The sequence below is a fragment of the Bos indicus genome, chromosome 16, assembly GCF_029378745.1.
Source record: "Bos indicus isolate NIAB-ARS_2022 breed Sahiwal x Tharparkar chromosome 16, NIAB-ARS_B.indTharparkar_mat_pri_1.0, whole genome shotgun sequence".
NCBI classification, from domain to species: Eukaryota; Metazoa; Chordata; class Mammalia; order Artiodactyla; family Bovidae; genus Bos; species Bos indicus.
Window position 1 is genome coordinate 67817798 of NC_091775.1, and position 20460 is coordinate 67838257.

The window sequence follows — 20460 nt, forward strand, 5'->3', positions numbered from 1 at the left end:
GATGTGAAGGGAGGATTTGAAGATCAGAGAAGTTTATGGGAGCTCTTTAATATGCTTGATAATTCTAAGAATAAAAACTAGCACCTTTTCACATGGAATATAATGTGAATCTTTTAACATTTTATCTGACATGCAATTTTAGCATAGGAGGCCTTTAAAAGAGAAAAGGGTAGTATATTTCAAACAGCACTATGGCATAATATGTAGAATTTGAACATTATCAGATTGTCGTTGACTATGTCATTCATTATTTTAAATGGATAACCATAGTAAATTTCATTATATGAGCTTCACTGCTCATTTATATTCTAAACCCCTTTTGTGTGTTGATTTAATGTTGCTCAAAATGAATTCTTTATTACCACAATTCTTCCAAGTAATTTTCCGCTGTCAGATCTTTCATGAATGTGTTCCTATATTTAAATTTGATATTTGGGTCTACAGATGTGATATGAAAAGGGATTATTGCATAATATTTTCTTGTTGACATTAAAACTTGTTGAAATATTATAGAAATCATTATCTTCTCTCCCTCCTCTACTCTTTTTGCTAAGTCATAGATTTTCATGATAAAATATCTATGTTTAAGTCCCGCCCACCATAATAGGTGCTGGTTCCCCTGGTGAAGTCTCAGTTGTCCTGAACCAGAATACCACCCTTGAATGCCAGGTGAAAGGCACCCCCTTTCCTGTTATTCGCTGGTTAAAAGATGGCAAGTGAGTATTTTTTCTATATTTGTTGCAAGAGTCCAACTGTTTGTAAATAGATGTGGATTTTCTCCCTCTTAATTATCTTACCACCTACAGTGTTTTAAGTGAACATGAAGGAAAAGCAATATTCAAAAATAGTCTCAAATTTATGAATTATAAGATGCTTTATAAATGCTAGGAATTTATTTTAGAGACATGGAGAAATTCAATTTGTTATACACTGAATATATGCAAGGGCTTTCCTGATAGCTCAGTTGGTAAAGAATCCGCCTGCAAGGCAGGAGTGCCCGGTTCGATTCCTGGGTCGGGAAGATCCCCTGCAAGAGGGCATGGTAACCCACTCCAGTATTCTTGCCTGGAGAATCCCAATGGACAAAGGAGCCTGGCAGGCTACAGTCCATAGGGTTGCAAAGAGTTGAACACAACTGAAGCAACTAAGCACAAATATACATGAAGAGCAACAAATGAAAAAATACAAGATCCAAATAAAGAACTAATCTTGTGTTTACATGGAATTTTGTGCATTATTAAAAAATTAAATTTGCTTATAACATCAAGATAAATACTTAAGCTAGTTTACTATATGGGCAAAAAGAACACCCCCTAAAGAGCAATTAAATGTTCCCCAGACTTCAAGTTCAAGGGCTGCTGAGGTTTGCCCACATTGATAATAGGTGCAATGATTTGTATTGCTCACGAGAGCTTATTTATTACAGCATGGTCACAGTTTGTATATTTTTATAATTTCTGAAAGTAGGTGTCTAAGACTTAAGTAGCAAAAGGTAAAGATTTGCAGTGTATGAAACAAAGGATTGTATAAAATGTTTTTATATGTCAAGAAAGACAACATAGGAAAATGTATGGAGGGTATAAACAGGCAATTAGAAAGTTATATAGTTAAGCAATAAATGTTTTAAAAGATGTTCACCTTCAATAATTTGGAGAAGGTAAGCAAAAATAACGTGACTTTGTTTTTCATAGATCAGTTTGGCAAAAAAATAGAAGTTTGAAAAATATCAGTTGTTGTCTTATAGTTTGGTAGGTTAGGATATAATACTCTGATGGAACAAGGTATTAATAAATTAGTACTCTGAAAGCCAATTTGTTGATATCAATTAAAATTTAAATGTTCATGTGCTCTAATACAGCAGTTATACTTCCATTGTCTAGGAAAGGGATGTCAATTGTCTGTTCCACAGGAAGGCTTGTATGTTAATTCTCTCTGAAACAATGATGGCAGAAAGTGAAAACTGCTTAAAGCTTGATCTTGGGAGAATGGATAGGTGACATACAGCATTGTCATATTATGAAACACTAAACAGCAATTAAAAAGAAAATCAAGATATAGGTACCAAAATTATCTCCGTAGCTATCGTCAAGTTAAAAGAAAAATAGAACAATAATACAATGCCATTTATGTATAACAACTTGAGATTCCTTTAGCAACACGTTTATGAGTGAAAAGGTTTAGAAAAATCTGTGAAAGAACACAAACTGACAATGTTAAGAGGAAAGACTCACGTTGGGGCAATAAACCAAGAAGACCTTTCCTTATTATAATGCTTTTTTTGTTTCAATTTTTATGAAACTTGCATAGTGATCAATCAGTGAAAGTTTTAAAGTTGCTTAAATTTGAGTAGCATTATCAAGTATTCCACTTCTTTAAACAGAATACATTAAAGTAAGGAACTTGATTCTGTCAGTTTTAGGGAACTTCAAACAAAGTGTCATACCAAGGAATAGTAAGGGATGCTGCCGCAGAAAATTTAATGTGTTTTCTTTAATCTTGTAGTCTTAGTAGTGACTTTAATCTTGTAGTCTTAATAGTGACTGCATTCATTTATCATGTGGCAAATTCCCTGCAGCTTTTTAAAAACCAGATATAGGTCTTCCTGAAAGAATATCAATGGGATTTTAAAGGTATGACTCTTAAGATATCATAGACTTTAATAACCATGATGTTTTAAGTATTAAATAAAGCTGCTACCAAACGTAAAGCAGTCACATAATAGTAGTTGGTAAATGACTGAATAGTGGAAAAAGACTCCTTGGCAAATGTATATGAACTACCTTTGGGATAAATACCTTTCAGTATTAATGATTATGAAAGCATTCATATTTATTATAATACCTACTTATTAGGAAACTTGACTTCATTGTCTTTAGTTAGTAATAACTATATATTGCGAATATTTTTCCAGGTATTATAATATTAGTGTACAAGTAATATTGCTTGGCTTGAAGCTCCTATACACTTAAATTTTCCACCATCATTCAGAAAAGAAAAACTATCTATATAAATTTAAAAAGGAGAGGGGGTGGTGAATGAATGAAATAAAATATTTTATTATTACTGTTCAACAATTTAAGTTTAAAAGGAAGAATCTTTCATCTCAAAGTGATAATTAACTTTCATTAATAACGTGATTTAATAATCCCACTCTTCTGAACAGGAGTACTTAATCATATCATTGCATTTTTTAGATTCCTACTAAAAAATTCAACTTTGATCTATTTTGTTTTTAAACTCATACAACTTAATGATTTCTGTTGTGATTAATAAAACAGAAAATGTTTAGGAAAATGAAAATGGATCCATAGAATAAAATTGTATTTTTTCTAGGCCTTTATTTTTGGGAGACCCTAATATTGAAATTCTAGACAGAGGACAAGTTTTACATTTAAAGAATGCACGAAGAAGTGACAAGGGACGCTACCAGTGTTCTGTGTCCAATGCAGCTGGCAAACAAGCCAAGGATATAAAACTGACAATCTATAGTAAGTGTGACTTTCTTATGCTTTCTACTATTATTATAGTTCTCATTATACATTGAAAATCAGGGTTGACTCTGTTAACTGCTCTTTTATTCAATGCAAAATAATTTTAAATGGTACTTCAAGGGAAAAAGCCTATCTTCTTCTGTTTTAAGCTAGAACATTGTATCCAATTTTAATGCATTTTATCATTGAGTTTGTATTTCTTCAGGGTCTGGTGATTTTCATATGATCTCACTTAAGAGGTCAGGTATTCCCTTATTTGTTAGTGTAAGATAAGTTAAATGTCTGTGTACCTAGAGAGGTTTTTAAAGAGCTCTAAAAAGAGTAGAGGTGCATGAAATAAAATGAAGTTGATAGTATGCAACCAAGTCAGTTATTCTATTTTCATTCTATCTTGGCCTTTCTTCAGACCGCATGATAATAATTTAAATATTTTAAGCAGTGCTGTTATTTTCTTTCAGTTAAGTCCCCATCAGAGGTATGTAGCCCTTGTTTCACTAAAACTTTCAATATCCTCTGAGGAAGATGACCGCTAAAGTCATTTTATTTTTATGCCAGGAGCCATGGAAGGTATTTGATTATTCTGTTGCAGGCACAAAGAATTACACCATAGAAAGGAGTAGAACTCATCAGGTCAGTCATGCTTATTGGTGGCTCTGCTCCCTGAACTGTCTTCTTTCTGTAGCATATGACTCTCAGGCGAAGTTCAGATGCCTCAGAAACTTCTGCAGGATCTTCCCAATCCAGAGCAATCCCAGAATGACTCTATTCCATTGTCCTAGTTTTCCTTAGAGCACCGATCACTGTTTGATAGTTTAATTGCTTAATTATGGGTTTATTTACTTATTTGCTGTTTCTCACCAAGGAGAGTAAACTTCAGAAGGACCTTGCTTTGCATGTTCTCTAATGTCTGATAGCATGCACACAGGCATACAGTAGCTCTCAAGAAATATTTGCTCAGTGAATAAATTGTCTAGTGACAAACTTTTCAGTAGAGTAACCATCAGCTAGAGTTGACTGCTGAGCACTGGAAATGTGGCTAGTTCAAATTGAGACAGGCTGTAAATATAAAATGTTGTGGAGTCACAAAGTTGTGTCTGACTCTTTTGCAACTGCATGGACTGTAGTCCGCCAGGCTCCTCTGCCCACCACGGGATTTCCCAGGCAGCAATACTGGAGTGGGTAGCCATTCCCTTCTCCAGGGAATCTTCGTGACACAGAGATCAAACTCACATGTCCTCCAGTGCGGGCAGATTCTTTACTGCTAAGCTACCAGGAAAGATCTCAAAGACAAACCTAATATGAAAATATAAAGGAAAATACTTAAGTAATAACTTTATCATCTGAAATGATATTTTAAATATATTGAACTAAGTAAAATGTGTCATTTTCATAGTTTTTAATGTGACTATTGGAAAATTTTAAATTATATATATGGTCATTGTATTTCTGTTGGACAGTGATTGTTTGGTCATCAATAAGAACTTGGGCTTCTGAGGTAAGCCAACTTGGGTTCAGATCCAACTTACATCATTTACTAGCTTTGCAACTTTGAACAAATTGTCTAACCCCTCTGAGCTTCAGTTCCTCATTTCTAAAATGGGGATAATAATAGCACCTGGGCAGGAGGAGAAAGGGACGAGAGAGGATGAGATGGCTGGATGGCATCACCGACTGGATGGACTTGAGTTTGGGTGAACTCCGGGAGTTGGTGATGGACAGGGAGGCCTGGCGTGCTGCAGTTCATGGGGTCGAAAGAGTCGGACACGACTGAGCGACTGAACTGAACTGAACTAAATAATGAAATTGTAAGGATAAGTTGCTGGATACTTTACACGTATTGCCTGGCTTACAGTGAAACTTCAATAAATATGTATGGTGGTTGTTTAGTTGCTAAGTTGTGTCTAACTTTTATTATCTACTTACTATTCTATTGTCTTGCCGCTTGAAGTATATAGAATATAGCTTGATTTCTGTATAACCTCATTGAATTGCAGATCTCCTTTTTAATGTTAGTTGTCTTTATACAATGTTTGAATAGCTTTCTTGAATCAAAGATTTTACTTAATACAGGCTTTTAAATCATTTCTGTCTATAAATAGAAGCGTGTGGAAGAAATTAGTCTTGAATAGACATGTCCTCCAAAGCACAGTAATGTTACTGAAAAATTAGCTCTATAGGCATCCAAGTTAAACAGAAGTACTGTTGCTACCACTGGCCTCCTACCAGAACCAGGCTTTTAAACAATAGGTGCAATATCTCCCTTAAGCTCTTGGGTAGTCTTCTCTATATTGTTGTGTTGTTGCCAAAGTCTGTGATGAATACTTGTGGTGATTCAATGGGACTCCTACTTCCATAGGACTTGGATCCTTTCATTTCAGATCCTCTTGTTCATTCAGTATCATGCCCTCAGGCACAGAAGAGAGGACTCTGTAATGAATGATTAAACCTTCTGAGATTGTCAGAGATGAAAGGGGTTGTAACACTGAAATTTTAAGTATTATAATTCAGGAAATAATACCATTTCTTCTCAGGCAAGCTTGTCTACACCTCTGAGTGTGTAATCTTAAGCTTATTTTATTTCACTTGCGAAAATGTTTTTATTTATAAGAATAAATGAAACATATACCATACTTGGATGAACTGTGAGAAATGCTAATATAGATCTCAGGTTGAGAATGTGTTTCTCACCGCAGCTAATTCATTCATTTTATGTGAGGATAAAGCAGGTGGATCTGATGTACCTGAAAAGCAGAAATGCACATTTTGCCTGAATAAGGAAAGAAATGGAGAGAAAATATGAGTGGAAAATAAAAGATATGGGGGGAAATTAATGTGAAAAGGAAAAGGAAATAAATGAGCATTTAATAACCTATGGGGAGATTGTGCAAATTCATAGCTAGTAGTTTGAGGTGAAGATTTTTAACTTAATCATGGATAAGTTTCAGATCTGAGAATTTCCCCAAATGGTATAAAAGTTTTTGAGTGTATATACATGGTACATTTTAATGTACAATGGATTCATAGCATTTACCTGTAACACCTTTACTCAAACAGAAGTACAGGACTCAGAAAAGTATATGTGAATTAAATTGAAGCAGGAAGAAATATTTATCTGGGAAATTTAAACAGTAGATGGTATATTGTTCTGCTGTCAGCTAGAAATATTTTTTGAGTAATTTTTCTCAATTCATAAATAAAAACTTTTTAAACAAACCCTTTTCAGTACAAGTGATATTCCTTTGTAAAACATTCATGGAGGGTAAGGGGTTGTTTGAACCTATGTTCTTGACTTCATTAAGGTATCATCCAACTAATTAGGCTAGCCAGTTTATTTAGACAATTTGAGCCATAAAATTGATATACATTTCCAGATTAATGTCAATAGGCTGAAATTAAAATTTAAAGTCTGAGTAAATATTCTTTCTTAAGATTTAAAAATGGTAGCTTGAATTTATATTAACTAATTATTTATAGCAGAACTTGACAAACCTTTTTTATAAAGGGCAAGATGGTAAATAGGTAGATTTACCTATTGATGATTAGATTCAAAGAATTAAATATGATAGACAGAATGCCTGAAGAACTATGGACAGAGTTTCGTAACATTGTACAAGAGGCAGTGACCAAAACCATCCCAAGAAAAAGAAATGTAAGAAGGCAAAGTGGTTGTCTGAGGAGGCTTTACAAATAGCTGAGGAAATAAGAGAAGCTAAAACGCAAGGGAGAAAGGGAAAGATATATGCAACTCAATGAATGCAGAGTTCCAAAGAATTTCAAGGAGAGATAAGAAGGCCCTCTTCAATAAACGGTGCAAAGAAATAGAGAAAAACAACAGAATGGCAAAGACTAGACATCTCTCCAAGAAAATTTCATGTAAGAATGTGCACAACAAATGATAGAAACAGTAAGGACCTAACAGAGGCAGAAGCGATTAAGAAGAGCTGGCAAGAATGCACAGAAGAACTATACAAAAAAAGGTCTTAATGACTGGGATAACCATGATGGTATGGTCACTCACCTAGAGCCAGACATCCTGGAATGTGAAGTCAAGTGGGCCTTAGGAAACATCACTATGAACAAAGCTAGTGAGGGGTGATGGAATTCCAGCTGAGCTGTTTCAAATCCTAAAAGATGATGCTGTTAAACTTCTGCATTCCATATTCCAGCAAATTTGGAAAACTCAGCAACGGCCACAGGACTGGAAAAGGTCAGTTTTCATCCCAATAGCAATGAAGAGCAGTGCTAAAGAATCTTCATACTACCATGCAATTGCGTTCATTTTCCATGCTAGTAGGATTATGCTCAAAATCCTTCAAGCTGGGCCTAAGCATTACTTGAATTGAGAACGTCTAGATGTACCAGCTGGGTTTAGAAAAGGCAGAGAAACTCGAGATCAAATTGCCAACATTCGTTGGATCATAGAGAAAGCAAGGAAATTCCAGAGAAATATCTACATCTGCTTCATCAACTATGCTAAAGCCTTTGACTGTGTGGATCACAGCAAACTGTGGAAAATTCTTAAAGAGATGGGAATACGAGACCACCTTACCTGCCTTGTGAGAAATCTATATGCAGGTCAAGAAGCAACAGTTAGAACCTTATTTGTAACAACTAACTGGTTCAAAACTGGGGAAGGATTATGTCAAGGCTGTAAATTGTCACCCTGTTTATTTAACTTATATGCAAAGTACATCATGCAAAATGCCAAGCCGAATGAGTTACAAGCAAAGACATTACTTTGCCAACAATGGTCCATATAGTCAAAGCTATATTCTTTTCAGTAGTCATGTATGGTTGTGAGAGTTGGACCATAAAGAAGGCTGAGCACTGAAGAATTGATACTTTCAAATTGTGGTGCTAGAGAAGACTCTTAAGAGTCCCTTGGACTGTAGGGAGTTTGAACCAGTCAGTCCTAAAGGAAATCGATCAACCCTGGATACTCATTGGAAAGATTGAGCTCCAATACTTTGGCCACCTGATATGAACAGCTGACTCATTGGAAAAGAGCCTGATGCTGGGAAAGATAGAAGGCAAAAGGAGAAGAGGGCAGCAGAGGATGAGATCTTTATATAGCATCAGTGACTCAATGGACATGAACTTGGGCAAACTCCAGGAGATAGTGAGGGACAAGGAGGCCTGGCATGCTGCAGTCCACGGGGTTGCAGTCAGACACAACTGAGCGACTGAACAACAACAAAGTTGGAAAATATTTTAGGTTTTTCAGACTGTGAGAAAATCAATGATATTATGTAGGTATTTACATAAAAAATAGAAATAAATATCTACCAATTGTTTGGTATTCTGTCTGGTAATTATAAAAATTGTAAAATATGTTGTAATACAAGTCTACTAAAGAGAATGGAGTTCCTTTGGAAGGATAACATTTTAATGAGAGTTCAAAGTTAATGATGACTATCACCAAAGTTGAATTCAGATGTTCATCTGTTAATACTTTAATGAGATTTTATGTATTTCGTCTTTGAAAATGTCTTTTCATGGAAATAGATATTCAAATACTAATGTCATTTCACAAACATGATTTAATTGATTATATTCATTACTTGAAAGGCACTTGTAGAATTCTGTTATATTCTCTCAATATTTGACTTTCACCCTCCTATTCTGCTAACCAGCTAATCAATTACAATTGAGGGTTAGATGGAAGGACCTCGTCTTCAGAGGTATATGAACTTTAAATGTGGAAGGTTATTCTGCATTTGCATCAAAGTCTGACAAATGTTATTGAAACTGAATGTTGAGTTCAGAAAATATATTCATTGCAAATTTGTAGGGAAATCAAGATCTAAGTTTTATTTGACAGAGTGGAAAATGCATAGAGCAACTTGTGATTACTTATGATTCAAACAACAGATTTTGTATTTAAGAGCTGATTTTGTCGGATAATTTTAGGTTGAATTTATTAAGAAACATTGTGAAGTTTGTAGTAAAACTAAGTTCCACAGCCATTCAACAGGCAATAATGGTGTTTGAGAACAATTCTCATTCAAAGAAAATTCAGTCTTAGTACTAAGCTCAAAAAATTAAAATGTAACTTTTCCACCATTAAGACATTAAACCGCTGTAAGTTAGGATAATTCAGTATATTCACCTTTTAATTCTGACAAAAATTCATGGAACTGATGGTATTTAAGTTCATAAGAGCGAGTAAGATATACCAAGGACAGTACTGGCTCAATAACTCATGAATGTTTTACACAAGTGCTTGCTGATTAATACTACAAAGAATAAAGATAGACTTTTAAAACCTTACATTTTAATAAGCCTTGTAAATTTCTCTAATAACCTTAGTAAATTTCTCTAAACTAATGGTATTTTTTATCACCGTCAGTTATAGCACATCATAACAGATTCCACTTCAGACTGTAATCAATTAATGTTTTTTCAACTTCTTTGAAACTATTTTTATCTGCAGTTCCATGCAGGCTATTCTTAGGGGCCAATTCTTCAGTATATTCAAACATGGCATTGACTCATCAAATAAAAGACAACGAAGCAGTATCAACAGCATCTGTCAGTGTGTTAAGAGCCAAGAATATTGTTCAGAAAAGTCCCTTTAAATAAAATTATTAATGTTGTCAATGTTCTCAACTCTTCAAGCAATTATTCCTATGGAAAATCTAATAGTCTTAAACAAACTGATTAGACACAGTTCTTTGCTAATGCAATCATTCTTGATTTATTATACTTAAATCACTCTTAAATTAAAGGCTTTCCTTCCTTGGCTAACAAATGAGCCACTAAGAAGCTTAAATTATAGGCTTATTTTGACTTTTTATCTTTGTGAAGAAATTCTGGTTAAGGAAACATTCCATTTTTTAAATTAATTTATCTGTTATCTTTCTTTGAGTGGGAAATATTGTGATGACTGCTTAGTCTTGTAAAGTTAGTATACACTGATTTTAATAACACTATATTTTTTCAAAACAGCTATACTGTTATTAAAAAATAAATTGAGTGCTTTTCCTTTGAACTTAAGAACAGAATAATCTACAATGTGCTGCGCTTTAAAAATGTTACATTTTAAAAGCCCATTTTTCTCTCTTTTATTTTCAATGTTTTGATGTAAGGCATATGCACTGGTAATAAAGATAAAATAAAATATCATGGTATGGTGATATTTGTGGCACTTCAAATGCTATTGGGTTATAACTGTGTCACTGAAATTTATGGTGAGCTGAACAACAGTGAGAAGCAGTGAGAGCACCATATTTGGTAATTATTGCAATAATTTAATTTGGTCGTTGTAGAAGTAAAAGTAGCCATAGACAGTACCCAAGCAAATGAACATGACTATTCCAATAAAACTTAATGGGCATTGAATTTGGAATTTCATATAATTTTTACATGTCACAAAATATTATTATTTTGCTTTTTTTCCAGTTGTTTAAAAATGTAAAATCTACACTTGGTTCAGCATCTCCATGCTTGGCTTGTGAGCTGCTGCCCTGATCTGTATAGTAAATTACTTTATAGAAAAATTCTTCTACCATCAAATTCACCTCACAGTGCAGGAATACATCTGAGATAGTGCATGTTTGGTTCCAGACCACCACAATAAATATGGCAATAAAGTGAGTCACACACTTTTTTTTTTTTTAGTTTCCCTGTCTATTAGATGTACAAAAGTATTATGTCTTAAAACTTAATTTTAAAAAATACTTTATTGCTAAAAAATACTATCATCTGAGTCTTTAGCAAGTTATAGTAGTCACATTAAAATCACTGATCAAAGCTCTCCACAACAAATATAATAAAAATGAAAAGCCTTGAAACACTGATAGAACTACCAAAATGTGATGGAGATGGCAAGTAAGCAAATGCTTTTGGAAAAATAGTACCAGTACACTTACTCAATGCAGGGTTGCCACAGACCTTCAGTTTGTGAAAAATACAATGTCTGCAAAGGACAGTAAATCAAAGTGCAATCAAACGAGGGATGCCTGGATACTAGATCTTGCCTTCATTTATGTGTGAGAAAAAATGTGTATGTGAATGTTTGTCACTATAAACTGGTTCTAAGAACAATTACCAGAAAACATTAAGGAATTTCACATAGATTCAGATATTGTTTTCTAATATTCTTTTCCACTAAAAAGAACCAGAGCTTCTAGGAGAAATAGTTACTTCTAGGGCTGTGGCAGGGAAAATATAGATGAGCCTGGAGCCTGTAGTAGGAGCAGGAAACAAGAAAGTACTAAAATAATGTGATGTATGTCAAAGGGGCTTAGGTAGGGTCAATTGGAATTGTTCTCAGTGGCCATAACTGGAAAAATTTGAACAATAAAATAATGTAGTGTTGGATTTTACTCAAAGTATAATAAGTCTCCATGAGTCTATATTGATAGAAATAGATAAAGTGGGGATGAGAGACAAATCTCCCATACAGAGAATTCCAAAAAAATTATGTAGGTAGTCTCCCCCTCTCAAGGAAGTAGAACATAGCTCCCCACCCAATACCTGTGGGCTGGGAAGAGTGATTCTTTTCCAAAGGGCAAAGAGACTAACTTTCCAGTGGAGAAACATAGCAAACTCTGCCTAAACCAGATGATGAAGGTCAACATCATCGGTGATATGCCATATCACTGATGGCATATTGATGGCATATTGATGGTGTGTACCCTTGATACAGTTGATGAGAATGGCACTCTACCTCTGTGATTGTGCTTCCAAAACTCATAACTTTCATCCCATAAGAAAAATATTCTACCATAAAAGTTTATGTAGAAAAAATAAGACACTCAAATTCAGGCACATGCCATTTGATTTCTCTTAAACTATTGGAATGATAGCAGAATCTTGACATGATTGTGTTCAGAGTATATAGCAAGGCTTGAGCCAGTGGCGTTGTTTTTCCAGCAGCACAGTCCTCATGTGGTGTGAGAGGCCAGGCATGTGGCTGCTGAATTATGGAAGATACACATGCAACCAATTAGATGAATATAGTTTAGTGAATGAACTCTCTGTGGTTCGAAAAGAAAAAAAAAAAAAAGTAAGCAAAAGTTAGATTCTACAGTTCTTACCAGTAGCTGGGTTCTAAAAGCACTTAGACCTTTTGTATTTCCAGGGGAAAGGGCATGCAGTTGTACCTCATCTGACATTTTTGCTCTCTTGGCCTGATTTCAAACTTACTGTATTTACTTTAAGTGGAATTTATTTTTGTTCTGCTTTGTTTGTTAAACATGACTTTCTTAGTTACAGTAACATGATCTATTGGACTTAAATGAACCCCTGAAATGAAAACTGAGTTTCTACTTTTACTGAAATCTGACTCCCAAAAGGAGGGTGATGAAGATTGTTTTGACAAGACAGGCAACTGGTTGTTGTTATTATCATTTAGTTGCTAAGTTGTATCTGACTCTTTGCAACCTCCTGGACTGTAGCCCGCCAGGCTGCTCTGTCCATGGGATTCTCCAGGCAAGACTACTGGAGTGAGTTGCCATTTCCTACTCCAGGGGATCTTCCAGACTCAGGGATCGATCCTGCATCTCCTGCATTTGCAGGCAGGTTCTTTACCACTGAGCCACCAGGGAATCCCCAGGCAACTAATTATTGGTAGATAAATCACAGACTTCCTAATTGTCTTTAATTCATATTTATTTTACTGCATTATTTAAACATCTGGAGCATTCATTTGAGACTTTTATGCAGATGCTAAAACTTAGAAGGCTTGTTTGTGTTCTGAAATCCTTTGTAGTTCCACCTAGTATTAAAGGAGGGAATGTCACCACAGAAGTGTCAGCTTTGATCAACAGCATAATTAAACTGGAATGTGAAACACGAGGACTTCCGATGCCTGCTATTACTTGGTATAAGGATGGCCAGCCAGTCATATCCAGCTCACAAGCACTTTATGTTGAAAAAGGACAATTTCTTCATATTCCTCGAGCACAGGTCTCTGATTCAGCAGCATATAAGTGTCTAGTAACCAATGTTGCTGGAACTGCTGAAAAATCATTCCATGTGGACGTCTATGGTAAGGAAAACACGTATGTTTTTATTATGTGCTTTCTGCCTATGCTTCCTAATACACCGACATCCAGTTTGTTCACTGATAAATCCCTGCTGGTTTGTGTTGTTTTCTATATTCATGGATTGAAATTGGAAGAATTTGTCCCATGATTTGGAAAAAAGTTTTAAGAAACTAAGGTTAGTAAGAAGTGATCATTCATTCAGTCAATCATTTGCCTTTGGCTCCTAGGAATCTAGACCATTTGATTTTTATGGAGAAGGTAAAGTAGTTCTTAGGACTAAGATCATTCTCTCTAGTTTGTCCTTTGTAAACCAGACATGGTATAGAGTAACCCACAATATTTAGAACAGTAGATAAGCAGAACCAAGAAATTCTTTCCTCAGTAGCTTAGTGGGGGAGGGACATGACTATAGTTTGACTATAGTTCCTATAGTCAACCTGTGTGAGTGAAAAGAAAAATCCCCTTTATTTCATTAGGATTCCAAAGAATTGCCTGAAATATTGCTTTTTTCTGCCTCTAGTTCCTCCAGTGATTGAAGGTGACCTGGCTGAGCCTCTGAATAAGCAAGTGAAAGTTGCTCATTCACTGACCCTGGAGTGTAAAGCTGCCGGCAACCCTCCTCCAGTTTTAACCTGGTTGAAAGACGGTGTACCTGTGAAAGCCAGTGACAACATCCGCATAGAAGCTGGTGGGAAGAAACTAGAAATCACAAGTGCCCTAGAAGTCGATAGGGGACAGTATATATGTGTGGCTACGAGTGTGGCAGGAGAAAAGGAAATCAAATACGAAGTTGATGTCTTAGGTAAATGAGAAGGCCACCCCCTGTATTCTCATATTCATAGCACAACCTGCCTTGTTTATGAAATGCTTTTGTGTTCGTGAAATAATCAAACAGTCTTAGAGAAGGTTTAGTTATCTCTTCAGCTCTGGACTACATATTACTGAATGGTGGATTGACCACCAGAGTCCCAAGATCTAAAAACCCACCTAAATCTTCCACTTATTCTGATAGGTACACTTTTAAATATATAGATGCATTTTTACATCTGTGACAATATCTGACTGCAGTGAGTGACAGCACAGTCTCTCACTGTGACCATGAGGAACATTTTTACATCTGTGACAGGATCTGTGGATTGAGTAACAACATGTCATGAACACTGCTAAACAAGAAACAGTCTGTGGGCCTTGGGAAGTCATCATGTAGCTTGAGTCTCTCTTTCTTTATGAATTGAAACTTTCAATGCAGGCCCAATTTTTGAGGTTCCCTTATCTTATTCTTATGACAATAAACAACATAAGATATGAATCAACTATGTTCTCATAGCATCTGCAGTGCCATAGTGCTAGATTAGCTGAGAAAAATTCACAGTGTGTCAAAAGTGTATTTATTGACCCTGGCAAATGCATATTGTAAAATGTATCTCAGAGTCCATTTCAAGTATCCTTCATGTACCAAATGACTGTGATACTTAACAGCCTTCTAAAGAACAACTTAGTGTTATTGCTTAATGGGATACTATATTTTCTCTTGTATACATTTCTTTGTATGTTTCATCCCTCTTTTTTTCTAGTGCCACCAGCTATAGAAGGAGGAGATGAAACGTCTTACTTCATTGTAATGGTCAATAACTTGCTGGAACTAGATTGTCAAGTGACAGGTTCTCCTCTACCAACTATCATGTAAGGGCTTTGGTATGTCTTCTAAATACCTCCCACTTTTTTATTTGAGAGTTTTAGAGCTATTTTGAAAGAGGTTCTATGTCACTAAAAAGTGATTGTATAAAGGTATACTGATTATATACCTCTTTTATTAAGATGTATTCTCTAAGTGAGTTGGCCAAAGATTTCATTTGGCAGAAGAAAGCTGAATCAGCTTTTTGGCTAACTCAATGCAAGGTAACTTTTATCTGATACTCACAGGGCCCATAAATCTGCTCCATTAGAGGGATTCATTATACGCTCTTAAAAATTACATTTTTAGTTCATAGAAACAGAATATTAAGCACTATCTGTCAGATCTTCTTGAAGCACTGAGATGTTTAATGAACAACTAAATTTAGAACAGTGTACCAGAAGTATTAGGGAAACAGAGGAACTTAACATGAATATATGACTACCAATTTTTTTTTTCTCATTCCTTCATTCACAAAGTATTTCTTGACTACTTACTTTTCATTTCCAAGGTGATATGGGATATGCAAACAACAGATGCTCAACTAGTTGTTGAAATAAAATAGCTCCACACGTGATAATGGGCTTCTCTAGTGCCTCAGACAGTAAAGAATCTGCTTGCAATGAGGGAGACCTGGGTTCGATCCCTGGGTTGGGACGATCCCCTGGAGGAGGAAATGGCAACCCACTCCAGTATTCTTACCTGGAGAATCTCACAGACAGAGGAGCCTGGTGGGCTACAGCCCATGGGGTCGCAGAGTCGGACGTGACTGAGCGACTAAGCACACACACATGACTATAGACTAAATGGAAAGTGATAACTCATGATAAACTAAAACTTATAAGATACCATATGATTTTAGAGTTTTGTTTTACAGATGTTTTCGGATTGTGTGTGTTTTGCTGGTTAATGTTATCTAAACATTGGAAGTGAGAGACAGGTAGGAGCATTTGCCTCTTTCTGTAGCCTGGCATTAATAGAAAAATGAAGACCTGTACACATAGTTCTTTGGTTTCCTGCAATATGCCAACTTCTTTTTAAACTTTTTCTTTTCCTGATTTGCAGTTTATTTCCTAGAATGAGCAAATGGGGAATTAGGCAAGTACATAATTGAGAATATATATATCATGCTCTTCTGTGTTGTGCTAAGTCACTTCAGTTGTATCTGACTCTTTGCGACCCTAAGTACTGTAGCCCGCCAGGCTCCTCTGTCCATGGGATTCTCCAGGCATGAATACTGGAGTGGGTTGCCATGCCTTTCTCCAGGGAGTCTTTGCAACTCAGGGATTGAATCCGTGTCTCTTATATCTACTACATTAGGCAGGCGGGTTCTTCACCACTAGCGCCACTTGGGCAGCCCAAATATACGTGTACACATATATAAATATATGAGTCCACTATATATTAGTAAATGTAGTTTCTCCAAGATAGATAGAGTGGTTGGTTGATGACTTAGGAATGCAGTTATTTAAAGTATATCTCCAGACTTCTTTTTGCTCTGTTTCTGTAGGTGGCTGAAGGACGGCCAGCTCATTGATGAAAGAGATGGATTCAGGATCTTACTAAATGGACACAAACTGGTTATTGCCCAGGCTCAAGTGTCAGACACAGGCCTTTATCGGTGTGTAGCAACAAACACTGCTGGAGACCACAGGAAGGAATTTGAAGTAACTGTTCATGGTATGCTGAAGAAGGGACAGGAACATTTCACTGAAAATTCATTTATGCACCGTTTCAGTATCTAATTCAGATTGGGACTCATTAATCTGGATAAATCTTGAATTGTGGAAAGTAGTACAAATTTGAATGTGAATTTGGATGAAAATTTGAGTTAAATAATGGAAAATTTTAAGGCACTTTACTAACACGGACGATTTAACCATTTGATAACCATGTGAATGAATTGAGATGGAATTTAAATGGTAGGAGGTATATTCTACACAGCATGCAAGGGTCTGAGCAATGAGATCAAAGAAGATAGAAAAGATAGGTAGCAAATGTCAAGTAAACGGGGGTTATAAGCATTCAAGCTTTCAGCCAAAACAGAAGGGAGTGTGAATAAAGTCATTTTCAGAAATGACTGAAAGGAGGCTGAAGGTATGATGCGAGATCCAGGGCACATAATTGCATTCTTAGAACTGGCATAATAGGGTTAGAATCATTAATGACAGCAGCAAACCTCTGCCAGGGTATTATGTATCTCATTTGCTAGTCGTCCTTGGGAAGGGAAGGACTGGAATAAGAAACTGGAGAGCCTTTGGAAGCTACAAGCAGAGGTTTCTATGAACATCAGTTTCATTCTTCCCAGGCAGACTGGTTTTTTCCCCACTTTTTCAATCCCATGATAGAATATAGCCAGTCCCGTTCCTCACTGTCAGTTCCAGTTCTTGAGGGAGGAAATCTGGCAAGCCCGGCTTAACTCAGATTACCATCCTGGATTTAATCAGCCCTGCTGGGGACAGATTCATGTGGTATAATTATGGGTACTGGAAACGCACTCTGATTTAATGAGGCAGTTCTGGAGAAATGGAAGGTCATAATACATTAGGAAAACAGACCAAAATGTTGTAAGCCAAACATACATATGGATTGCAGTTGCTGTAAACACGCTTTACTTATTCTTTGGAGAATTAGAGATCCTACTTCAGAAATAAGTAACTCTAAAATTGCTAAAAATGATAAATGAAGTGCATGGGTGAATTTATTTTGTTGTTTGTTATTTTGTCATCTTTTCCTTTCTAAATTTTAAACTTTCAAGTTCTGGATCTTTAAGTGTTGAGCCTACTGATTATGGTTTTTGTTCCCTCTCTCCCTCTGTCCCCTCCTCAACTTTCTTTTTTCTTCCTTCTTTCCTTCCTTCCTTCTCTTCTCTTTCCCTTAAATCTAGTTCCTCCAACAATCAAATCCTCAGGTCTTTCTGAGAGAGCTGTACTGAAGTACAAGCCCATCACCTTGCAGTGCGTAGCTAATGGCATTCCGAATCCATCTATTACATGGTTGAAAGATGGACAGCCTGTCAACACTGCCCAAGGGAACCTCAAAGTAAGTATGAATATTATTATGTTGAAGATGAGAAAGCTATATAAAGAGCTGTCATATTCTCTTTTCTTAGTTATAGGTTTTTTCCTGTTGGACAGATTTTGCGGGAAATGCACTAAAATATTATGTGTTGTCCTTAGGCTTGTTTAGAATTTAGCTTAATATTTTGACTCGAAAAATGGAATTAAAGACTAATAACTTTAACAGTGATGTTGATTTTAACATGGTGGTCGTTATTTGTATTATCTCAACGTATGCCTGTTTTACGTGATAAAAAAAACCAGTGTCCCATGGATGAACAGTTCATCAGTACTAAGTCAGAGTATCAGAAATATGTTCACCTTTGACTAGGATTAAGGTGGAATTATAACTACATAAGCCTAGGTGAAATTTGTCTTGGAAAATATAGTTTAGTTTATAATCTTCAAGATGGCAGAGACCAGTCTCTATGAGTAAGTTCGTTTCTGTATCTTTCATACTGAGCATAAGTGAAGTGAAGTCGCTCAGTCGTGTCCGACGCTTTGCAATCCCATGGACTGTAGTCTACCAGGCTTCTCTGTCCATGGGATTTTCCAGGCAAGAGTACTGGAGTGGGGTGCCATTTCCTTCTCCAGGCATACTGAGTATAGTCCCTGGTATATAATTATAGTCAGTACATATTTGTTGAATTAAGAGATGAGTAGATTGTAAACTTCAGTGATTTAAATGATGCATTTAAAATAATAGATTTTGCTTCTAAGATCAGATTAATTGACTAAATGGGCTTGCGCTTTGCTTGAGAGAAGTTTCGGTAATGAGGGATATGCAAAGTTCTTTTCCTGGCAGAAGTGATCTGTTCATTTATTATTCCTATTCCAAATCTAGTGGAATTAATCTCACACATTTTGTGCTAACAAAAGATTTAATACATATCCTTCTATCATAGTGCAGGTAAACAACTGCTTACCTGTGAGACAGATATTTATCATATAATCATACAAAAGTATAATTGGAGATAGGGATGAGTAATTTTAAGAGAGAGTTTAGAGAGGTTTAAGAACAGATAATAAGAAATGCTGCCTTTGAGCCTGTGTGGTTTGCAACCCCTGGAGCTTCCCCAGTGTAATCTGAAACCACCCCCCTATTCAGAGGGGAAAGAGAGACCTCAGAAAGAGTCACAGCACTCCAGATTGGTAGCGGCAGATTTAATAAGCAAGGGAACTTACTTTCCAGGCTTGTCTTGAATGTCTGTAAGATGAGTACATCTCCTTACCTGCCTACCAAATCTTAAAACTTTATATAGAGGCCCTAACTAGGTTTAGTCGCATATCCGTTCAGATGGTCTCAACAGCACACTAATATCTCAAAGCGATATCCCTGGGCAGTGTCTAGCACTGGGGAGGCAGATGGAATGCACATTCCAAACATGAGAAGTTCAGGAGCCTCCAAATGCTTGAGTCCAGCTCACAGGTCATGCAGGCGGTCACATCCTCTCAACGACCTCTTCCAAAAGCATGAGGGTGATTTATGAAGAAAGTCTGTAAGCAGAGATCTGAAGAACATATGGAGTTAAATGGAAACATTAATAGAAGAGAGCTGAGTAGAATCTTTCAGAGAAGATGTTCGTGGGCAAACAAAGGGCAGTATGACACCTTTTGAGAACCTGAAAGCAAGCCATTGGCTTAGGGAAGTAAGAGCAAGGGAGAAATGATATTAGAGAAGATCAGAGGATGAGTGGAAAGTATTCGAGTAATATTAATGTTTTTATTTTCACTTTAAAGCAATGGGAGATTTTTGAACAGTTTTAAGAGAAAAATGTTTCTTTTGGGTGGAGGTGGGTGGGGAGGCAAGAATACTAGAGTGGGTTGCCATTCCTTTCTCCAGGAGATCTTCCTGACCCAGGGATTAAACCCGAGTCTCCCACATTGTAGGCAGATGCTTTACTGTCTGAGCTACCAGGGAAATATTGGTAGCTCTTTCCAGGGAAAGAGCAATATTGCATAGGAACCTGGAATGTTAGGTCCATGAATCAAGGCAAATTGGAAGTGGTCAAACAGGAGATGACAAGAGTGAACGTTGACATTCTAGGAATCAGGGAACTGGAATGGGTGAATTTAACTCAGATGACCATTATATCTACTACTGTGGGCAGGAATCCCTTAGAAGAAATGGAGTAGCCATCATGGTCAACAAAAGAGCCCGAAATGCAGTACTTGGATGCAATCTCAAAAACAACAGAATGATCTCTGTTCTATTCCAAGGCAAACCATTCAATATCACAGTA

General features: G+C 36.2%; 1 protein-coding gene across 4 annotated transcripts in view; it reads left to right on the forward strand.

Annotated features, from left to right (window-relative positions):
* The window catches only part of HMCN1 (hemicentin 1), a 538929-nt gene that overhangs the window by 303536 nt on the left and 214933 nt on the right, over positions 1–20460 (forward strand). For all 4 annotated transcript variants that reach the window (XM_019976773.2, XM_070768574.1, XM_070768576.1 and 1 more), the window contains 7 exons: positions 590–716; positions 3334–3488; positions 13207–13485; positions 14004–14285; positions 15058–15166; positions 16669–16838; positions 18046–18200. In XM_019976773.2, the coding sequence (XP_019832332.2) occupies positions 590–716; positions 3334–3488; positions 13207–13485; positions 14004–14285; positions 15058–15166; positions 16669–16838; positions 18046–18200 (1277 nt within the window). The remainder of the gene's footprint in view (positions 1–589; positions 717–3333; positions 3489–13206; positions 13486–14003; positions 14286–15057; positions 15167–16668; positions 16839–18045; positions 18201–20460) is intronic.